Genomic DNA, 21,661 nt, shown 5'->3' on the forward strand with positions numbered 1-21,661 from the left:
GGTGCCCCCAGAACCTCACATGCTCTCCTTCCTGCAAACACAAGAGGCCGCTATTCCTTCTGGCCCCACAGCCTCTGGCAGATGGAAACCCTCTTTCTTCTTAGGTCCCATCATTTGTCTCCATTTTCTCATAGTCCAACTACTTTGTAGGAGGATGGAGATCAAGAGAGTCCTTAAGGAAGGTTCCACGTTGAAAAAATACAAGCAGCTGCATGGAGAGCCTATCTGAGTGCAAACATGGTGTCCCAATTTGTTTTGGGTTGGAGAGACCGGGAGCTGGGTCTTCCTCCCACCTCCTCTCTGTGTAGATAACAGCACTGTATACTCAACTGTTCAGGTCAAAATCTTATATCCATTCTTGATTCCTCCCTTTCTTTCACCTGCTAAAACCTAATCCTTCAGCAAGTCCAACTGGTTTAGTCAACATTGTCCCCAGGATATGTCCTATATCCGCCATTTCTTTCCACCTCCACTCTCCCCAAGCTGCCATCCCCCCCTTCCCCTGCCACACCATAATGGTCTTCTAGCTTTCTCGGTCCTGCACCCCTCTAGTCTATTCTGCACCCAGCAGCCAGGGGGATTTTGCTAAAACACAAATCACCTCCTGCTTACAAACTTCCAACAGCTTCCCTCTATGCTCTAGAATGGATTCAAACTCCTTATGTGACCCAGAAGCCCCCAGCACGATCTGGAACCTTCTTGCATCTCCGGCTTCAGCTCATTACTCAGATGTGCCAAGCGTGTTCCCTCCTAAGCCACTTCCCAATTTTCACAGAGCCACCTTGGTCCTGTTAATTCAGGTCACAGTCCAAATGCAGCCTCGTCTGCAAGGCATCTCCTGACCACAGAGGAACTCGTACACATTCTTCCTTTTTTCATTACAGGGTTTATCAGCCTCTGAGATCATCCTAGTTACTTGTGGACTTGTTTCTGGGGTCATCGCCCTCCTCATTCACCCTGTTCCTGCAGCACCCAGTAAGTGCTATGGTCCCAGTAAACAGATACTAAATGAATGGCTGCTAGCCTTCATTTACAACCTGCAGGAACTAAATGCAACACTTAATCTGTTTCATAACCTTCATTTTGAGCAGGTCTGTGCGTGATTTTTGGCAGATGGGATATTAGGTCACTTTATGTCTAATTTGACAGCATTTTTTAGAGCACAAAGACAAAATATCAGAGTAAGCATGTTATGTTTTTAGAAATCAGCCAGGTGAAAAAGAACACAGATGCTCAAGAGAATTCAGGGGAAATACAGAGGCTGAAACATCATTTCAGAAGAGGCCTTTACTAAATGTGAGGGGGAATTTTTCTAGGGCATAAAAGAATCTTAAAGCTAGAACGCACCTTGGAAAGAAGCACCTCATACATCAATCTAGAGATTTCCCTGCTGTCTGGAGGTCGTAATGAGAAAACGAGGGGAGAGGACAGACAGTGCTTCTCAGTGCAGCCTTCATGGCGAAGAAGAGCCAGGTCGGCTGGGATCGGCACTCCAGGCTGTCCTGAGCTGCAGCGTGGAGGGCCTGTGTCGGAATGTTCTGCTCCATCTCAGGGCGCACGGGGGCAAGGAGCTCTCCTGGGAGGGGCTGAGGCCCCAGAAGCCAGGGCTCCTCACTGCTCTGTGCCTTCACTAAGCTGGGCCAAGTCAGTCAATAAAGCGATGACTCGAAGCTTTTCCTGCTAAAAGCATCCGAGTTCTTCCGTGTGTGGAAGGCCATGGGAACCCTGGGAGGCCGGACTTAACACTTGCATACATCAAAGACAGTGTTCCTAATTTCACAGGTGCGTGTCTGTTGTTAAGATTAAAGAGCTGAGGGAAAAGGGAGAAAAGGTCTGAGGGTCGGCAGACTGCATGGTGATGTGCTAGGTAAGGTTCAGAGAGGAGTTTGGGGGGCTTCCATGAACACGGGGGAAGCGCATCTCTGCTTGATCCTTCCAGAAACAAAGGGCCTCGCTCTTGGTCTTTTCAGGGCAACGCATCCTCCCCACAACAGTCACAGTCGCTTCACTGCAGCCTGACCGTGTCCTACTCACAGACAGCTCTCACTTCTATGTTCCCCACTACCGTCTTAACGGCATTTTCCTGTATTTCACTCAGTCAATTCTTCCTCGGGTAGATCAAGTCTGATGAGGGCAGATCGTGTCATGTTTGAGACACAGGAGGCATATGCATGGATTAATTCCCTGCTTATTTGTATGTAGAGTTGTGTGTGGACACGTGCGCCTGTACATCTATGTATTTATGTGTACACATGCGTGTGCACACGCACGTAACTTCGTACATACACAGTTGACTAGGAGAGGTGAGACCTGCCCAACTTCCGATGGTGTGTACCAGCGTGGAGAAGAGAACCACTGGCAATGTCTCTTAAAAGATGTTTAATTTTCAAGCTGGAAAAATAAATTGAGCAGAGGAAAGAGCACAGACATATAAATAAGAGAGAGAATGATAGACTTCTTCCCTTCCTCTTTGCCTTCCATTGCTTTCTCTCTTTCTTTAAGATCCTCTTGGCTTAGTACAGTAGACGTTTACCCATTTCTGGGTTATTTGTAAGCCTAAATATTAAAACTATTCAGGCTATATTTTTATTTTAGAATTGTTAACCACCCAAGTCAGGAGATGATCAGAGAATTTAAGAGGCCAGAGACCCTAGCAAGCATCTAGTCTAACTGCTTCATTTAATAAAAGATTTATAGGCCCAGGAAAACAAGGAGCAGGGCCGGAATGACCTGGAAGCCAGGCCTTCTCACCTCTCATCTAGGCCCCATGATCCCATGCTGCACACTCTCCTGGTAGACAGCAGGATGGGGAGAAGGCAGGGAAGGGTTCAGAGTGTCCCTCCTGCTACACAGAGTTGGGACTGGACTCACAGTTTCCCAAGAAGGTAAGAGAATAACTGAGGACGGAAGTGTAAGCTCCCTCTCAGGAGACCACAGACACCAAAAGGAAAATAATAAACATATCAGGTGGCTGAAACTGCCTTGATTACAGTTACTGGAACCACACAGAAGTAACACACTCACTTTTTCCTGTCCGCTTTTGTTCCTGACTGGAAAGTTCTAGAGCTCTCGTTCCTGCCCTGCTCTAAAGCTGAGTGTACGTTACAGTAAGACTGCATAACATTTCTTCACTTCTTCCTTCCTCCCTCTCTCCTTTATTTCTGTTGCCTGTCTGTCCCTCCCGCCTTCTTTCTTTTATCCACCTGCTTGTCATCTCATTCCTTCTTTTGTTATTTAATCATGTTTCCTTTAAATCTTGGCTTCCAATATGCTCAAACTAAACTTTTTAAATAACCAGTAGCAACTGTACCAACATTTCGGTTCGCATAAATGTTCCCTGTTTTTCTTTCCCTCATATGTACAGTCCACTTGTGGGGTAAGTAAAAGAATCATTTAAAAATCTTTGGGGAAAGGGATTAAGCATTAATAAAGTCAAACAGATCATGAAAATGTTATAAACCACTTTGGGGTTTCAAAAATCCTTCCTTTGGCTTTGTTACTGATACCAAGAAAACCTGTTTGGAGGGCAGATAGAACCACCCATCCCCCTCACCCCGAGGGTGGTTATTTAGACCTTCTTCCTCCCCGAAAGAGACCAGGGATTCTGATCAAGCCACTTAGCAGAACCTGGACCTTCAGCCATTTCCACAGTTCCTGTCTGGGCTCCAGGGGTTTCTCAAGTCCCTGAAACAAGATATAAACTTGTATGCAAATATTTATTACAGAACTATAACCTGTGAAATTTCCTAAGACTTCTTGAAAATCTACTTAAAGAATGTCTCACCTATTGAGACTATTGGATGGTGTTGCCCTTCCTCTAAAGGAAAAAAAAAAGAGGCATGTGGTTAGATTTTGCTATTACCGAGAAAGGCCAAAGATTTCTTAAGAGCCCCTTAAAGAGCTCCCGAACAGGGTAATGATAACTTCCAGTCTACTTGAGCACCAGGGTTGGGACCGATGATTTCTTCGGCCACTTCCAACTCTATTATTCTTTAATATGAAAACTATCTCTACCTATTTCTCTTGGTGTGGAGTGGTCAGGTGAAGACAACCATGTATCCGGAATTTTGCTAACTTCTAGGTAGGTGTCTGGGCTTCACTGTATCACCTCATACACAGGGATGACTGGAGCTGATGTCTAGAGGTTTCCCAAAAGTCATTCCCCAGCTCCCCTTTCCTCTGTCCTCGACCCAATCTCGCCATACCCAAGGACTGCAAGCATGGTGGCTGGACCTGTGTGACTTACCACGTGCTCGCTGATGCCTCGGCAGAGGCCAGTGGCCTGCTGGGTTTGATAGTACTCTAACTGCTTTTCCGCCAGCTCTACCCGCTGCAACAGATTCTCAATAAAGTCCTGGAGCCGAGCTTTCCCTTGAACCTCCTTCTCAGCTGCTGCTTCCAAGAAATGGTTGAATGTAACGACTTCTCTGCAAGGCAAAAGTGTCAGAACACAAAAGCGGAGAAATGAGACAGGAATTCATTCCTTCAGCACGTACTTACTGAGAGCTGACTATGTGTCAGGCTCAGCCCTGGGCTGCGTGCTCGCAGCAATGACAACAGAGGTAACATGATGTTTTGGTGATTACATTTTGAGATTACATTTCAGTACCAAGAGAGGGGCATTATCGAATATCCAAATAAATATCTGGGCCAGGAGTGGTAAGTGCTAGGGAGAAAACTGAAACTGTGTGCAAGGGGATAGAAAGTAACAGAAGGAGGGATAGTTTGAGTGGTATTTCAGAAAGGGGTCGGGGACCACTTTCAGGATGGGGAAAAGAGGGGACCCGATACCTGAAGGAAACAAGGAAGAAGCCAGGAAGGTTCACGGGGAGGGTAAGCCAGGCCTTTATGGGAACAGGCAGACAGGACGGCTGCCTGGCTGCGGGCAGGGACCGGGGAGGACGGGAGGAGCAAGGGTCACTGTGACGACTCCAGATTTTCTTATAAATGAGATGGAAAACCAGTGGACACTTTTGAGAAAAGTTCTAACTTACATTTTAAAAGTCTAGCTCCTGGGGGAGAAAAGAGCACAGGGAGGGAAGGTATGGAAATGAAAGGGCATATTGAGCACTGGAGGGTGTAAAATGAGTCATCTTGTCCAATTATGCATTTTTGAGCTAAAAGTGAAACAGTCCAAGAAATGTCATCCTGAGGTAGACTCAAGGTCCACCGGGAAAGCTGTGTTAGCTGACAGAGAAGAATGCACATGCAGACTGCCCTTCCCCTAAAAAGCTGAGCAAAATATCTCAAACAATATTCCTTTATCCACATAATTCATTGTCATTTATAGACCCAGAAAAATTGCAATAACTTTATTACTATTTGGTATCTTTTTATTTCTAATGCATGGATGAAAACAACACTTTCCTGAATTATAATGAAATTTGTTCTTTATAAAGATTCAAATACATGAGGAATATAAATTAGAAAATACCATCTGAAACCCTGTCATCCTGAGACCACCTCCTGTAACAATTTGGTAGTCATTCTCACCAGCAGCTCTGCGCACGCACGCACACGCACACGCACACACACACACACACACGTGATTGGCCTGAGAATTCTCAGCACCAGGTAATCAGCACGACCAACATATTATCACCACTCTCTTCATCCAGTTCTCTATAAGAAATTATAAAGATCCTTTCGGCATTCCCCTCTGTATGTCCTGCCACGCATACCACCAGGGGTAATGAATGCCATCATTTTACTACTTGTTGGCTACAGCACTTCTTGTATACGCCTTCAGGATCTCTCTATACTGTCAAGAAGTACCCCCTCCTTTTTCTGGCCATGTTCAACATATGCAGAACCAAGATTCTAAAGACTGCTCATTCTCCTCCCAGCCTCTTTCATTTCAGATTAAGAAATCCCAGTTTGAAAACATCTAACCTCATGCAGTTGTTCTAGAGAGTTGATGAAATCCACTGCCGTCTCTGCACCTTCCACTCTGCTCCATAATTTCCTGAGAGCAGGACTTCAGGTAAGCCTGACCCAGGAAGTTTGGCAGAAGGATTTTGCAAAAAAGTGGTTTATTGCTCCTTTATTCTGTACAACCAGTCAGTGACTCGTTTTTACAATTAGTTGTGATTTTTTTCTCTCATAAATAAGTCACACTTGGCTACATTGAAACCTTTCTGACACTTCCTTCAGAGTCAAACATCTCTGCAAAACCTTGGAAATTATGTATTTATAAAAATAGAAAGGAGATGGTTCTGATGTAATGCATCACAGAACTGCTTATCATAGTAGCCCCCTTTTTTCCCCTAGTTTCATAGCCAGGATCAAACATAAACCCCAATTCCATAATAATTCTAGTATCTTTCAGTAGCTAAGAAATATTCACATAAAAGAAATGAATCCCTTTGGAAAGGAGCTTTCTCCCATCATCAAGTCTCAAGTTAATTTCCAGATGTTTCCGTATGAACCCAGCATGGAAGCGGTGCGTTTTCCAAGCTGTTCAGGCCACAGACACTGGCCAGTTTTCAAGCTCTACCGTCATTCAGCTTTGATCTGCCTCTAAGTAACCTTACCTAGCCGCACAATAATGGATGGAGCGTCCATCCGGGTGCTACGTCCAGCATGCCACAGCTGTTCATGGCTCCAAGGAATGGTTGGGATCCTTTAGATGGAGCTCAAAAGTACCACTAGAACACAGACCCCGGGAAATGGCTATGCCTTCCTCTTTCCGACAAAAAGGCTTCCATTCATTCAGAGTCAATTCCGTTGTAGAAACTTCATAGGTGATAATTAGGCGATATTCATAGACGACACTGGAATCACGACACAAGTCTCCAAACTGTACTTATCAGGAAAATAGCCAAAACCCACAACCCTCTCCCCTACCCAAAAGAAAAACATAGAAAAAGAGCCAATTTTTTTCCAGTTCATTTTGGTTTGTAATAAATAAATAATGCAATAAATAAATAAAATAAATAAAAATTAAATTAAATTAAATTTCCTCATTATAGAAATATTATTTACATTTATTTTGGGAAACATAAAAATTGACCTATTGAAAGATCTAAAACTGAGCAAGGGCCAAATCAGCTTTTTTGTTCTCTGCTTAAGCCCATCATTCGATAGAATACGTGACACATAATGTTCACTATGTATTCATTGTAATGAGTATTTTAAAAGGACAAGGAAGAAACAAAAAATGACCCACAATCCCAACACCCAAAGGTAACTACTATCAACATCCTAGTATGTTTTTCCAGTCTTTTTTTTCCTCTATGCAATATTTACTATGTGGGGTTCTCAGGCTGTAATGCCTAAAATGTAAAACAGCAATATCTGACAGCTTAATCCCACAGGATTAAGCTCAAAAGCAAGAAGACAAATCTGAGTGCAATAAAGTTTATGGCTGTATTTTTAAATCATGGAATGTTTTGCTATTGGTTCTATATAAAACTTTTGCAAATTAACATTAACGCTCCTAGCTGATCCTGGGGAGCTATGTCACGTCGCAGAGAGAAGCATCTTTTTCTAACATCTCCCTCACCCAATTACCCTGTGCCCTGAAGCTGAGAAGTTAACACCCTTTGCATTTTTCAACCAACCTGGCGTCAATACTAACGTAATTTCAGTTTATGAGTGGTTCACATCAACTAAAAAAAGAAAGAAAGAAAAAGAAAAGACAGAAGAAGTCTGATGATTTCATTTTAAATACGATGTTCTATCAGACGATGGCTGGAGAAGTGCCTCATGCTGAGAATACATTTGGGTGTATTAGATAAAAACAGTTACCAAACCCAGTGACTAACTGGGGACTAGCCTGTGTGTACAACTTCAGATTCCCCTTTCACATCCTGTTCAATCTGGACTAACAATATCCAGAAGCATTTCCTATTTCCCCAGGGAATTTTCCCCAGGGAATTGGGAATTTCCTGAATGAAAAGGAATGAGGTTTAACCACATTGCATTTATAAGCACTTTAATAATTAGACCAAACCATTGAATAGCCATTCAAAGTGGAAGAAATACTAATGGGTTTCAATATCAAGAAGAACAAGATATTCCCTGATAGGATTTCAGATCTCATATCTTGATGAATCTTAAAGAAACTACCAGTTGTCAACTTTTGGCATAGTAGCCAAGCAGAATATCTTCTGTTCTCTGAAAAAACTATTAAAGTACCCCTCCCTTTTCTTACTACATATATATGTGAGCTTGGATTTCCTTCATCTACTTCAACCAAAAGATTTGCAACAGAAGAAATGCAAAAGTAACGAAGTACAGCTGCATTCTATTTAAGTCGCATATTACAAATATTTGTAAGAGCTATAAAACCATGCGACTCCTTCTGCTAAATTGTTTTTAGGAAAACAGTTATTTTTATACAAACATGTTATTTACGCTAACAAGCAATAGATTTCTTATTATTTTTACATAAATTAATAATTGTTTTTTAAATTTCTAAGTTTTCTTTTTTTTGTAAGATTTTATTTATTTGAGAGAAAAAGAGAGAGAGAACACGAGTGGAGGTGAGAGGCAGAGGGAGAGGGCGAGAGAGAAACAGATTCCGCACGGAGCAGGGAGCTTCACGTGGGGTTCGATCCCAGGACCCTGATATCAAGACCCGAGCTGAAGGCAGACGCTTAACCAACTAAGCCACCCAGGTGCCCCTAACTTTTAATTTCTAATACAGTAAATATTGATAGATAAAACTCATGCAAACAAAACTTCTGGGGATCCTCAGGTATTTTTTTTTAGCAATATAAGGGGAAGGGGGGCCAAGGAATCTGAGACGCTGCCCCACTCGGTACAAGTGCTCCTGAATCCCAGAACGCGGGTGGGGGGTGGGCAATGAGGTCTGCAAGCCCAGGAGGATGTAGTCACAGCCCACACATTTATTTATTCTGCTATTCTGTAACTCAACAATTATTGAATGTTAGCTAGTACTGGGTTTAGTGTTGGGGCTTTCGTGAATCCACGGCTATTCTTGAGAAGCTGACTGCCGAACGCGGGGTCAGCCCACATTTCCTGGGAAGGACTGGGGAGTATGTATTTCAGGTTCTGCAGGCCATCTGGTCTCTGTCACACTTACTCAACTCTCCCTAGCACAAAAGAACCACAGGGGCTGTGTAACAATAAAACTTTATTTACAGACACTGAAATTTGAATTTTGTATAATATCTATATGTCATGAATTATTAGTTTTCTTTTGAGTTCTTTTTCACATTAAAAATTCTTGGCTTGGGGCACCTGGGTGGCTCAGTAGGTTAAAGCCGCTGCCTTCGGCTCGGGTCATGATCCCAGGGTCCTGGGATCGAGCCCCGCATCGGGCTCTCTGCTCAGCAGGGGCCTGCTTCCTCCTCTCTCTCTGCCTGCCTCTCTGCCTACTTGTAATCTCTGTCTGTCAAATAAATAAATAAATAAAATCTTAAAAAAAAAAATTCTTGGCTCACAAGCTCCTCAAAAACAGGTAGCAGGCTGGATCAGGCTGGTGGTGTGCTAAGCCTGGATACAGTGTGAGAAGCAAACACTAAAAGAAACAAATACTGAAATAAATATGTAATTACAAAGCTGAGCTGAATGACTATGAGAAAGAATAACACGATGCCATCTGAGAGAAGAGGAAGACACTTGTGTGGTTTTATTTTAGGTTCTCAACCCTGTGACCTAGAATACAGGGGGAAGACTGGAGGGCCAGCTGGGTGAGAAGACAGAGGGAGCCCGTGTGAAATCCCATCAGGCCGTGGTGCAAACCAGCTTTGGGGAAGCTAACTGATTCTACCTTACCTCCAGCCCTGTCTTTGACTTCTCTTATATGTATTTTTTAGAGGTTAAATATAAGAGAACGCAAGGTTTTAAGCTTTGGTGGAAAATATGCTTATTTAAAATCAATATTTGGTACTAAAGAAAGAAATACCAGTATAGGAAAAGAAACTGGCCTGAAGCTCACTGTTACGCAGAATGATTGCAGAGCTAGAAATCTGTCCATATCTTGAGATTCAGAAACAGAGGGCCACCGAGTGAAAAAGCCCTTACAGTGCAATCAAAGCTTTATTTAGAAAAAGTATTTTTCCCCCATGCACTCATCCATTTACAGGACAGCCATAAGGTCTGAAACATTGATAACACTTAATTTTTTACAGATCAAACCCTTCCATTTCTTCTTCTGAGGTGGGTTAAAGATAGGATAATTCAGAAAAATTAAAGATACACTGTCATGGGATGAACCCACTCTAGAAGCAGGTATAGAGACAGAGGGATTATGTGCACTGTGGTATTCGCTACAATGTTACATAGCCATCGAACCCTGCACTGTTAATAGGAGACAACACACTGATCATATCATGTACTGTAATTTACAGTAATTTCCCTATGTTTCCAGCTTTCAGGGCCGTCCTGTAGCCTGATGTCCCCCTTGGGCCTCATAAATAAACATCGCTTCCCTCTCCACTCCAGCACCAGGGATCTCCCTTCATTCTGGCTGTGAGTCAGATTCTTATTTCTGCACACGCCGTTTTTCCACAAGGGTCCCTCCCCTTGCCTTTCCCTAGCCCCCGTTCTTAAGGAGTCTTCTGACCTCAGGGCTCTCCCGTTAGGAAGCTTTCCCACACATGCCTAGGTGTGGGTGACCTGCTGTGTTCTCCCGCAGAATGTTGAACCCTGTCACAACGCACACTGCAGAGAGCACTAGTCATGCCATGTACCCCATTCCGCTGGGACATCTGTGTGGTTAGGGGCCTTGCCGCCTCTTTCACTGTGGTCACCCTTGCACCAAACACAAGCCAGCACACAACAGGGGCACAACAAATTTCTGCTGAAATGTACGTGAAATGTACAACCCATCTCTAGTTGAAAATCCTTAACTGATGAAAAGAGCCTGAGGTTTCTTTTTATCTTTTTCTAGACAAGTACAGGGGCATAAAACCAAAAAGTAACCCACAACACAGGTACCTCCCACAGCACCCAGGGTGGGATCGAAAATGGATGCTTCTCTTCCATTCTTAAACAACACTTTAAAATCAGCTTCTCCTCCCAAAGGCAAAGCTCTACCAAGTTATTTAAATTTCATTTTACATTACTGATTTATGAACCTCTTTGGAGGTATGTGAAATGGTAAAAATACCTCTGGCTAAAAATAGGCTAGCTATTGATCACAGAGCACCTCAGACAGACCGCGATGTCAGCCACAAGGCAAATCCTGAAGCTGGAGTCTACTACCAGCCAGTGCTGGGAGCTGGGCTGCCGACCTGGAGCTCAGGGCTGGCTCCTGCGTACCCCCACGCTGCCCCCTGCCCCCCCGTGGAATCGGCACCTGTGGCACATCTGAAGCCAGGCCATCTCTACTTTTGTTGGCCTCTGGCCTCAACTTTCTTTCTTGGCCTCTTTGATAAACCAAAACGTATATAGTTCTCATTAAGAGCTAAGAAATACCTTTAATGAGAAAGTCAAATGACTCTTACTGGTACTAAGTGGATCAACACTACACGTAAGGCCCTCAATCCAGAGAGAAGGCGACTGACACTAGACAGACAGGGAAAAACGGAATATTCTCCTTGGTCTCCAGCCTTTAATCATCCCGAACAGGACATGTTTGACGTCCAGTTTTTCCTACATTATTTTTAAGTCTGCAGGGAAAGCAGCCTGGAAAAAGAGGACCTCATTTACATAAACACACTAAAATATGGAGCAAACAGACCCCTCCCTGTCCCACTGAACCCTACATGTAACATGATTTTTCCTGGCCTGTTTCCTAGCTATGGATCCATCTGGAGACCAAGTTGTTACTGCTTTCGCTGATCAAAAATAGGAATGCTGTAATTAAGTGGCAAGAGGGTTTAGCTGTGCAAAGCAAGTTACCAAGTCAAACTTACCTTTCAAAGTCCAGCATCCCACAGCAAGCTTAGGATAGAAACCTAAATGTCGGTTACCTGGCTCAGGCCACCCTTTATGCCTCTTTCATCATGTCCTTAAGGATCCATTTAACATTTAATTTTACCTTCTGGCCTCTTGCTGTCATGAAAGCAGAAACAGGACTCACCTGCTATATTACCTATGACCTAGAACAATACCTGGCCCTTGGCAGGGACTTAGTGTGAGGTTTGTCTCCTGGGCTGACTCCCAGCAGGGAGCAGGGCAAATAATGAAGGAAGAAGGGAAGAATTATCTCTATCAGACTTTGCAAGGGAGTAGGATGGAGATGAGACAGAATTACAAGGGGGCCCCTCATCACAATCAAGGGCTGGCTGTGGCACATGATCCACTTTGACTGGCCATGGACATCCAGAGTCAAGTTAAAAAGACCTGGCCTGGTATTCCAGAAGCTGAATAGCATAACCACACTTATGACGCCAGCATTTCCCTATTTCCCAACACCTTTGATGCCAGCTGACATTTGCTTTAATCTCATTAGAGAAATAAATGATGTCACCATAGCAGTTCTCTCAAAACAGCAAGGAAGCCAGCCCATTCCAAAATGGGCCAGATTCAGTATTACATAAGTCTTGATGCTTTGGGCAAATACCACATTTTCAAAAGTCTGGCTGAGACACAGTGAATTAATGGAAAAAGCACTCAGCAGAGAGATAGGGAATATGGGTTTTGATTTCAGCTCTGCTACCAAATTTTTGTCCTTGGGCGAGTCACTCCACTGCTCTGGGCCTTATTTTCCACTTCTGTAAAATGAGAGTGCTATCCTGAAGGAGACAGGAGTACCTTTCAGTTCCCAAATCACACAATCTCCCCAGGAGCCCTAACAGTCTTTCTTCTCCCTGCTGTCCCTTCAACGTCACTCTCCTCTGGCCACTGATGCAAACACTGCCCTTCCTCCGCGCTTTCTCAGTGTGGACGCTCCACGTTAAAAAAGAAAAATCTGTTCTTTAATGGTTTATCAACTTGAAACCATGCCTTGTATTTAAACACTTGTTCAGCTACCTTGGGTCTGAACATGGACATGATCGCAGGATGTTTTATTCTTCCTATGTAGGATGTTAGCTCCTTAGAGGAAAACAGCGAGAGTTTTATGTTCCCTATATACACCTAGCACAGTGTCGGGCCCATCACGGGTGCTCAGGTAGGGCTTCCCAGTCTCACCAGAGGGAGGTACAGAAATACTCGGGATTAGCGGCATTACACGGGTATGCTCCAAACCTTGGATGACCGACTCAACCACAACTCAGCTACCATCCAAGTCCGTCCTTTCTTGTTAAGGGATACCTTACTGCAAGGTCGGCTGGGATTGATTTACCTGATTATGGGCAGTGCTACCTTATAGCTCTGAAAACTCCTGAATAAGTAAATACCTGCTTCGGTAGGACTTGTAAAGTTGCAGAGACTTTGCGAAGATGATGGGCAATAGCTCCCTTGGATTTGTGCTCCAGAGACTTACAGACACCTCTCTCCAGAGGTACAATGAGACTCAAAGGCCCCAAAGTACAAGATACTGCCTATCCAACCCATCTCCTCTGTTAGAGTTTACTTAGGCCTTCTACAATGCACGGTGATTCAGCCTATAGATGGCTTCGGGGCAGAAGCGGCCCTAGAGTCTTTCATTTCAGTTTGAAAGAAAGGATTTTAAAGTTGAGAGAACAAATCTGTAAGCAGAAGAGCCTCATGCAAAATCCATAACCAAGTGAGCCTCCTAAGCCTCACCTGAAAGGTTTTTAAAGTTGATGGAAAAAAAATCCATACTCAAGAGAGCCTCATGTAGGTGTTCGGGTTTTTTTTAAACAGAATCTCCCATCTGGGTCTCAAAGGGTCCCCAAGTTGAAGTCCACATCGACTAGGACTGTAACCACCTGCATTCTCTCACAAATGAGCCTTGAGAGCTCATTTGGAGGGGTTTAGCCCCTGGTTTGTTCTCTGGCCAAATAGGGTTGTCCCATAACTAAGAGGTCACCTCTTGGGTCCATGACACAGCTCTTTGAGGCTGGTGAGGAGGGAAGGGCCTTGTCCAGGGCAGGCAAATCTAGTCAAATGAATTCGGTTTCAATGGTGTGGCAGATGGGCGGCTGACTTGCTCTCCATCCCCATTTTGGGGGCAGGGATGGGTGTCAGGGAGGTTGAACACCACAGACCCTGACGGAGCTGGCCATAGTCACCCTCTCAGACCAAGAGCTCCAGTGTCCTTCCTAGAAACAAGACTCTTTCAGTGTTATTTTATGTATAGAAAGAGTGATTATTTGAGACTTGAATACAGAAACTGACAAGCCAGGCCAAATGAAGGCTTAAAAAAAATGGAGACTTTGTTAATTTTATATTTAAAAGTTTAAGGCAGTTTCACTGTATTTTCATTTAAAGTTTTTTTTTTTTTTAATGCTATTGCTTCCCCTCCTCCCTGGCTGTCCAAAATGACATACTAAAAACCAATTCATAATTTATCTTCAGATATACTCACAAAAACGTGAACAAAGATGTATGTACAAGGATGTTAACTGACGCATTATTTTTAATACTAGAAAAACAGAACAAAACTGTGTATTCATTAATAGCAAACTGATGAAATCAGGCATGAATGCATCCACACCACAGAATACAAGAGCCAAAAGGAATGACATAATCCTATACTCAGGACCTGAAAGATGCCTGCAACATATTACATTAAAACAAAAAATACTCCATGCATAAATGGCAGAACAGTATATGTCACGATTCCATTTGGGAGAATATAGTATGTCTGTGTATAAAGTACATATGATTGTATCTACACAGGAAAGCTCTAGAAGGACATTCACTGACCTAAACCATAGCTTTCTCTGGAGGATGGAGCAGGGTATCTATCCTTGGAGAGGAAGGGACCCTTTTAACACATACAATTCTACCCTGTTAAATTTTTTTTATGAGTATGTATTGCTTTTTCAATTGGTCCTCAGGTGCTAGCACTGGGTTAACATTATCATAATTGATCCATGCATGGCCCACTTTTACAAAGTCAACCAGATAGTCTTAATAATAAAGCACTTTGAACTCACAACGCTAAATAAAATTTAGATCCTTGAGAATAACTTAGATCTAACTCTAGGATTCTCCCTGCCATCATATTGGCTTTCTTCCCAGCAACCACCAGCCCAAATCCCACATTTGTTATTACTTGTGTAATTAATAAGTAAAATATGACAAATCAATATGTGCAGTTTGTTTTCCTTTTAAATTCATTGCTCTTCAATCAAACACCACAAATTTAATTCTAAGCTTTTCTTTGCACATAGGGGAACCCCAACTGCCATTTTTCCGGTGATGCAATGTTAATCACCCTGCTGGCCACAATGGGTCATCATGGCACTAACTTCCCACAGGGAAACTCCAGAAGCCCAGAGAGAAACATTTTCATTACAGATCATTTCCCTAAAAGCCAAGTAAATCCACGGCTGATTCGAATCTGTGCTCACTAGGTAATTAAGAAAATTTCTAGGTGATCAGAGCAGGTTTTCCCTCTAGGTACAATGTAGGTATTTAGTGACACTAGGTAATGGTCTCTTTAATATATAGGGTTTCTCAGCCTCGAACCAAACAGAGAAGCTTTAACTACTACATTTTAAGAGATAATACAGGGTAGGAGAGTGCTAGTAGACACGGAAAGTAGGAAATTAAGTCGATCTCTATAATATAATCCAGATTATTTGAAACCTTCTTCCTACTTTATCCTAGGGTATCCATTTTTATGCTCTTTGATTCTACAAATTCTGAGCCTCCATTTAAAATTAAATCTAACATTCTGCATTTGGGAAATACACTGCATTACTAGGTAAGCTTTTCTAGTTTGAGTTGAAGCCATACTTACTGATAAGGAAATGCTTTTCCAAGTATGATGTCTTTCACATCTATCTTGTGAAAACCACTTGCCAACTGTGCGAACAGGCCTGACTCTAGTCTTACCATTCTACAAAAAGAAAATTCTCAAACTAAAATCACAGAAGCCAGCAGGATCAGAAAGTCTCCTCTGGGTTTACTAAGGCCGGCTTCTTCCAAATAAAAACTATAATTAAATGGATTCTCAGCTACCAACATTTAATTAACACGAGCAGATAATCCAAAATGGCAAAGCAGCCAGAATTACTGGTATTCAGAGTATATTTTTATAATTGAACAAGACAGCATCTCATGTTCTTGACTCTGCTAGGCGGAGGCTACCAAGAAGGAATGGCTGGGCTAGAGCCCCCTCTCTGCCCGCCCACTCACCTCCCCCAGCTCACCAGCTAGTGCTGGGAACCGATCCCACCATGCATAGACCCCACTACTCCTCTCTCTCAAAACGTGCTGTAGTTTCCAAGGCGAGAAGGGACTGAATATTTTGTCTTTCCTGCAGCCGGCTCGCAGACTATACACAGAGAGGGTAAATAGTATCAAAAGCCTTGTGGGTCCGAGTTCAGCTGTATCAGTGAGAAAGGTAGCCGAGGTACCTGCACGCAATAAAAACCAATCCTGGCTTTACAGGTGCCCGTACCCCGGGGGGAGGTGCTTAAAGGGATGGCGCAGCACCACTTACTCCTCCTTCCGCAGCAGCTCCTCCTCGGACTCGGTCAGGCGCTGCCTGAGCGCAGCGATCATCTCCACCGCCACGTCCACCTGGCGGTTCAGGACCCGCTCTCTCCTCTGCACCTCCTGCTTTTTCTGCGTTAGCTGCACAAAGGCCGCCCGAACTTCCAACAGTTCGGCAGTTTTCTGGGCCAACTCTTTGGTGAGCTTATCGATTCTCTTCTCGATGGTCCTGTCCACGGCCTCGACCATCCGGTTGAATTTTTCTCGGACATGAGCCTCGAAAGCGGCTTTGGTGTCCGGGGTGGGCAGTCCGGGACTGGAGCGCGGCCCCTCCAGCGAGTCTGCACGCAGGTCCAGCGCCGTGTAGGTCTGCACGTAGGACACCGGCCGCTCGGCCACCACCTCGAATGGCTTCCTGTCTTTGGAGTGTTCGTGCGAGATGCTGTACAAGTTCACATAGCTGGGTTTCTGCTTCACCACGTGGCCGGTGCCCTGCAGTTTTCCCTGCTTCAGGGGTTCTGAGGAAGTGACTAGGTCTGTGTCTTTGAAGGATGGAAAGAGGCTGCATTTGGTCAAGAGGGTTCTTTCCTGGTAGCTGTGACTGAATTCCAGATGGGCCCTCAACGAGGACAGACTTCTAAATCTGGTATGGTCTCCACACCTTGGGCAGCGGAATGGCAGGCACACAGCAACATTCTCGAAGGACTCCTGCCAGGGGTATCTGCTTTCCTCAAAAGCCTTCTGTTGCATTACTCTTCAAGTCCTGAACAGGGCAACATAAAACAGATAGTTCACACGTCTGTTTAAAAAATGCTCCTGAAACACTTGTGGCCCATTCATCAACACCACGGCAGAGGCCTTTGGCTTCAAATGCCTTTGGTAATATAATATCTCACATTAAAATTAAAACCTACAATCCGTGGGCCAAATCCAGCCGCATTCACTCCTTTCTGTGTTGCCTACTGCTGCTTTTGCACTAAAGGCAAAGGTGAGTGACCTCTGCAGCCTGCAAAGCCAAAATGACTTACTCCTTGGCCTTTAGGAAAAAGCCTGCCAGCCTCCCCTCCCCCTGCTCACGATAAAGAAGGTGGATAACATTTTCTTTTTGCAGATGAGAAAACTGGAGCAAGGAGGTAAAGTAATGAATTCAAAGCCAGATGGAACGTGGCAGCTCCAGAAGTGAAATTCAAGTTTCTTGCCCTCCCGAATTGAGTGCACTAACTGCAAATCTGTGCCCTATTTTACTGATACAATCCTGATAAGCATGAATTCCAAAAATGAGGAAGACTCACATGAATTGGCAAAACTGTCCTGAGAGAGCGAGTTCAGCGATCTTTCTTCAAACATAAGAATGATATTACTCAAGCTAGGTGCAGTGGCATTAAACACAGAATCAGCTGGAAATTTTTCAACCTGAGATTTTGCTTTTAGTTATTGCTGTGATGCCAGAAATCAAAATGTTATTGTAATGACAGTCTCCATATTCCAGAATTACTGACATTTGGGAACTCAAGATATCAAATATGTTTTGACCCAGTAGGGGCCATGGCCATGGCCAAGACTTTATAAAGATATGGTTTTCTGAATGATTTATCTCATCTCTGATCCTGTTTTAATATGATAACCTTTAGAGATGGCCAATATGTGAACCTGGCAGGTATCAGCGTAAGTCTTTCAATAACAGGAAGTTCTTATTTCCTTGTAAGAATTTATTATCTTAGCCCTAGCAACAGATGACTGCTAGCAACCCTATTCTGCAAGGGGGGCATACCTATTCCCTCCAGGAATGGCTTCTATTTAAATGTTAACAAGCCTTGGGCCCCCAAAAGAGGAAGCTCAGCTAAGGGTCTATACCTGGAAAGTGGTGTTATTGGAACCTCAACCTCTTCGAAAAGCAGAGGCCCAAACTGTCCCCAGCCAGCTAGGCAAAGCCTCCAGGTTAATAAGCCTCTGGCCCCCCAGAGAGGAAAACCTCTTCCTGTGCTACTCCGGGCTGTAAGAGATAGGCTGCAAACCCTGGCCGAAAAGGCAGCAGAGAGGTGAAGGCAGGGGAAGTCTGGATTCCAGGCGGCAATGGAAAAGGGTTGGCATCCCTGAATGGGGAAATGGGTAATCACACACTCTGGGAGTACTCATGCTTTCAAGGGCCCAGCGGAAACCCCAATCCACAAGGTTGGCGGAAAAGCCCTAATTTCCTCTGCCCGCCCTGGGCAGTCTGGCAAAGACGCTGCCCCGAGGGTCCCGGCTCTCCCCGCCCCCGCACCGCTAAGGGCCAGCCCTCAGGTGCCAGAGTGGATTCGTGCGCGCATGAGTTCCCGCAAGTGGGGGCCGACGGTGCAACTCCCCGCCACGCGGAGAGGACGGGACCCCTCCACAGCCCGGGACCGCTCGGCCGGCCCCCTCTGCCGCGCCCCCCGGGCCGGGCCGCAGGCGCAGAAGCCTAGCCGCCGCCACTTACCCGACTTGTTGCTGCAGCTGCAGCCGCTGCTGCTGCCGCCGCGGCCGGTGCTACTGCTGCGGGAGCAAAGCGGTTTTCAGCAGAGCCGTAAATCAGGCTAAGCCGGGGCCCGCTCCCACCCCCCGCGCACCCTCGCGCGGGGACCCGCGGCGTCCGGGGCGGAGCGTGGCGGGGGCGGTGCGCGCGGCTGCCGGGGACCCGGGCGCCCGAGAGCGGACGCCCCGGGGTGGGGCCTGCGGCGCCGCGGCCCCACGAGCGACACCCCGCTCTGCCCCGCGTGGGGGAGCACCGTCTCCCTGCCCCCAGCCGAGAAGCGGGATGGGGTTCAGGATCCCACTGACATCACGCGGGGAGACGCCGGGATCGCTCCCCGGGGGGAGGGAAGGGGAAAAGCGTGCCAGGCTCGGAGGCGCTGCGCTCTCTGCAGGCCCCGGCCAGCTCTTTTGCACTTTACAGTTACTGGGGAGCGGGAGAGTGTGGATGAGGATGAGGCGCGGCTTGGGTATCTTCGCTAATCTGCCGGCAGGAAGGTCCGGTGGTTCATTTTAGGACCTCTTCTTCCTAAGCAACGGGAACGAGAATGTCCCCGAATAACCTAGAGTCTCCTCTAGCCTTACCAGCCGAGCATCCTGGAGCTATGTTAACAGGCAGAACTAAATCTAGTGAAGTATGTGGGTTGTGAATAAATAAAGCGAGAAGACCCCCCCCCCCACGCCCTCTCCCGGATCTGTGAGGGACACGCCTTCTCCCTCCGGGTGTCCTCAGGCATCCAGTCCCCGCCCCTCCCCGCAGGAGCGTAGATCTCTCATCCTACGGAGATTTCTTTCCTTCAGAAAGACCCTGATGACTCAGCATCTTATTTTAACCTGTTTCAGGGTATTCCTGGTCTAACTCTTGAAGTATGAAACCAGGGTAAAAGTTACTGTTGGGTTTTCTTATTAGAAAGAGAGATTCTGTTCATCCATATAGTTATTTCAATGCATCTTCTCGACTCCTAAGGGTGTCTCTGTTCTCAGAGCTTCCCATACTGCTCCTTTCAACGCTGATTTTATTTCAGCTGTGAATACCTCAATGACTATCTTAGATTTTGTTTGTTTATGTAATTAAGAGCCCAAGCTCTGGAGTCAGACATGATTCAAATCCTAATGCTGGGATTCAAATCCTGACTCCTAGGATCTGCATCAAGTTGGACTTTTCTGTCTTGGATTTCTCATCTGTGAAAGAGATAGTGGGGAACTACCTTCTACTTGGGTGATGAGGATCAAATGAGGTTGTGAGGGTAAAACACTCTCTCTGATCCAGAACAACACTGATAAAATCAGCTCTGGTTATTTCAGGTACAAGAGAGGAGCCTACACATCTATTAAAAAAAAAAAAAAAAAAAAAAAAGAGAAGGGGAACTAAATATGCACTCACTTCCACATAAAGGGTGGGTAGGCTGTTGTGCTGGGGTGCATTCTCTTTGAAAAGATTATATTTCATTGAATTCATCCGATGACCATCTCAAAAATGTTTATTTCAAAAACCAATTAGTAAAATATTTTTAAGTGTGAAATGTACATGTAATGGAGGGCAATCTCATCTTGGTCATCTAGTGGATGGGAGGAGCATACAGGGTAAGCCTCTCTCAGGGGCTGCCTGCCTTAGAACAAAATAGACCAAATGCAGCCCTTGAGGAAAAAAAAGCTCTGGGGTTCAGGCCCCTCCCATTTCTAAGCTCCCTGCTAAGCCTCCCATTTCTTAGCTCCCTGCTTAGCTCCCTGGTCCTTGAGTTCCTCCCCTGTAAAAATAAAAGGATAGGGATTTTCAATGTCCTCTTTTCACCCTAAAAGTATCAAGGAGAGTATCAAATAATTATGGAGAGGTTGTATTATGTACGGATTAGAGTTGAGCACTGTGGGAAATTCAACTTTGATAGACATTCAGGACCTTAGAGTTACACCACTTGCTCTCAAGGGGTATCCTCCCACTTCCAACCAGCAGCGTGAGCATTAGTTTGTAACTAGTTAGAAATGCAAATTACGTGCCTCGCACCAAACATCCGAAACTCTGAAGTGGGAGCAGGCATTCTGTGGTTTAACAAGTTCTGCAGGTAATTCTACTGAACACTAGTTTTGAGAACCTCTCATTTACACAGTACTTCTTCATTTACTGTCTACAACAAACCAAAAGGTGTACTATCTCCATGATCATTGTGTTTATGCTGGGCACTGCGCTAAGCATTTTATTATCTCATTTAATCTTGCCAACACCTGCGAAGGAGAGGGGACCCTGTGCACTTGGTTTCAGCCACACTGGTATTGCTTTTCTCCTCCAAGTGCTCAGTTTTTCCATCTCAGGTCCTTCTTTTCTGGATAATGCCTACTTATCTGTCAGGGCTCAGCTTCCGTGGTCCCATTCCTAGGAGGTCTGCCCTGATCCTGTCCAGCCAATTAGCTCCTGCTAGTAAAATTTATTACAGCAGAGTTTATCACAATGGAAAAATTTGTAGAGTTACCTATTTAATATTTACGTCCATTATTAAATCATAAGCTACATGAGTCAGGGACTCTGTCCTACTTCCCAGCATATTTGCAGTACATATTATGGTGTGAGCACAAAGGGCTCAGTAAATATTTTTTGAAGGAATAAATGTTGAAACAAATTCCCTTTCTATTTAAGGGGAAGCTGAGGCTCAAAAAAGTTAAGTAACGTTCCCAAGATGACATACCTGGAAAGGATTAGAGCAAGGACTCCAAACTCCAGATTTTAACCACTATTCTCACAGTCTTT

The 21,661-nt window shown here is 44.8% G+C and overlaps 1 protein-coding gene across 3 annotated transcripts in view; it reads right to left on the reverse strand.

Moving 5' to 3' along the window:
- The window catches only part of ZNF365 (zinc finger protein 365), a 51,605-nt gene that overhangs the window by 3,904 nt on the left and 26,040 nt on the right, over positions 1-21,661 (reverse strand). For 2 of the 3 annotated variants that reach the window (XM_032842267.1, XM_032842261.1), the window contains exons 1-3: positions 18,890-19,112; positions 16,439-17,194; positions 4,247-4,427 (exon numbers count right to left, since the gene is read on the reverse strand). In XM_032842267.1, coding sequence (XP_032698158.1) covers positions 4,247-4,427; positions 16,439-17,181 — 924 coding nt within the window. In that variant the 5' untranslated portion in view covers positions 17,182-17,194; positions 18,890-19,112. Of the gene's footprint in view, positions 1-4,246; positions 4,428-16,438; positions 17,195-18,889; positions 19,113-21,661 lie in introns of those variants that run through there. The other variant, XM_032842278.1, reaches the window with a different exon arrangement.

The sequence above is a fragment of the Lontra canadensis genome, unplaced genomic scaffold (genome assembly GCF_010015895.1).
Source record: "Lontra canadensis isolate GAN:19392208 unplaced genomic scaffold, GSC_riverotter_1.0 scaffold3, whole genome shotgun sequence".
Lineage (NCBI taxonomy): Eukaryota > Metazoa > Chordata > Mammalia > Carnivora > Mustelidae > Lontra > Lontra canadensis.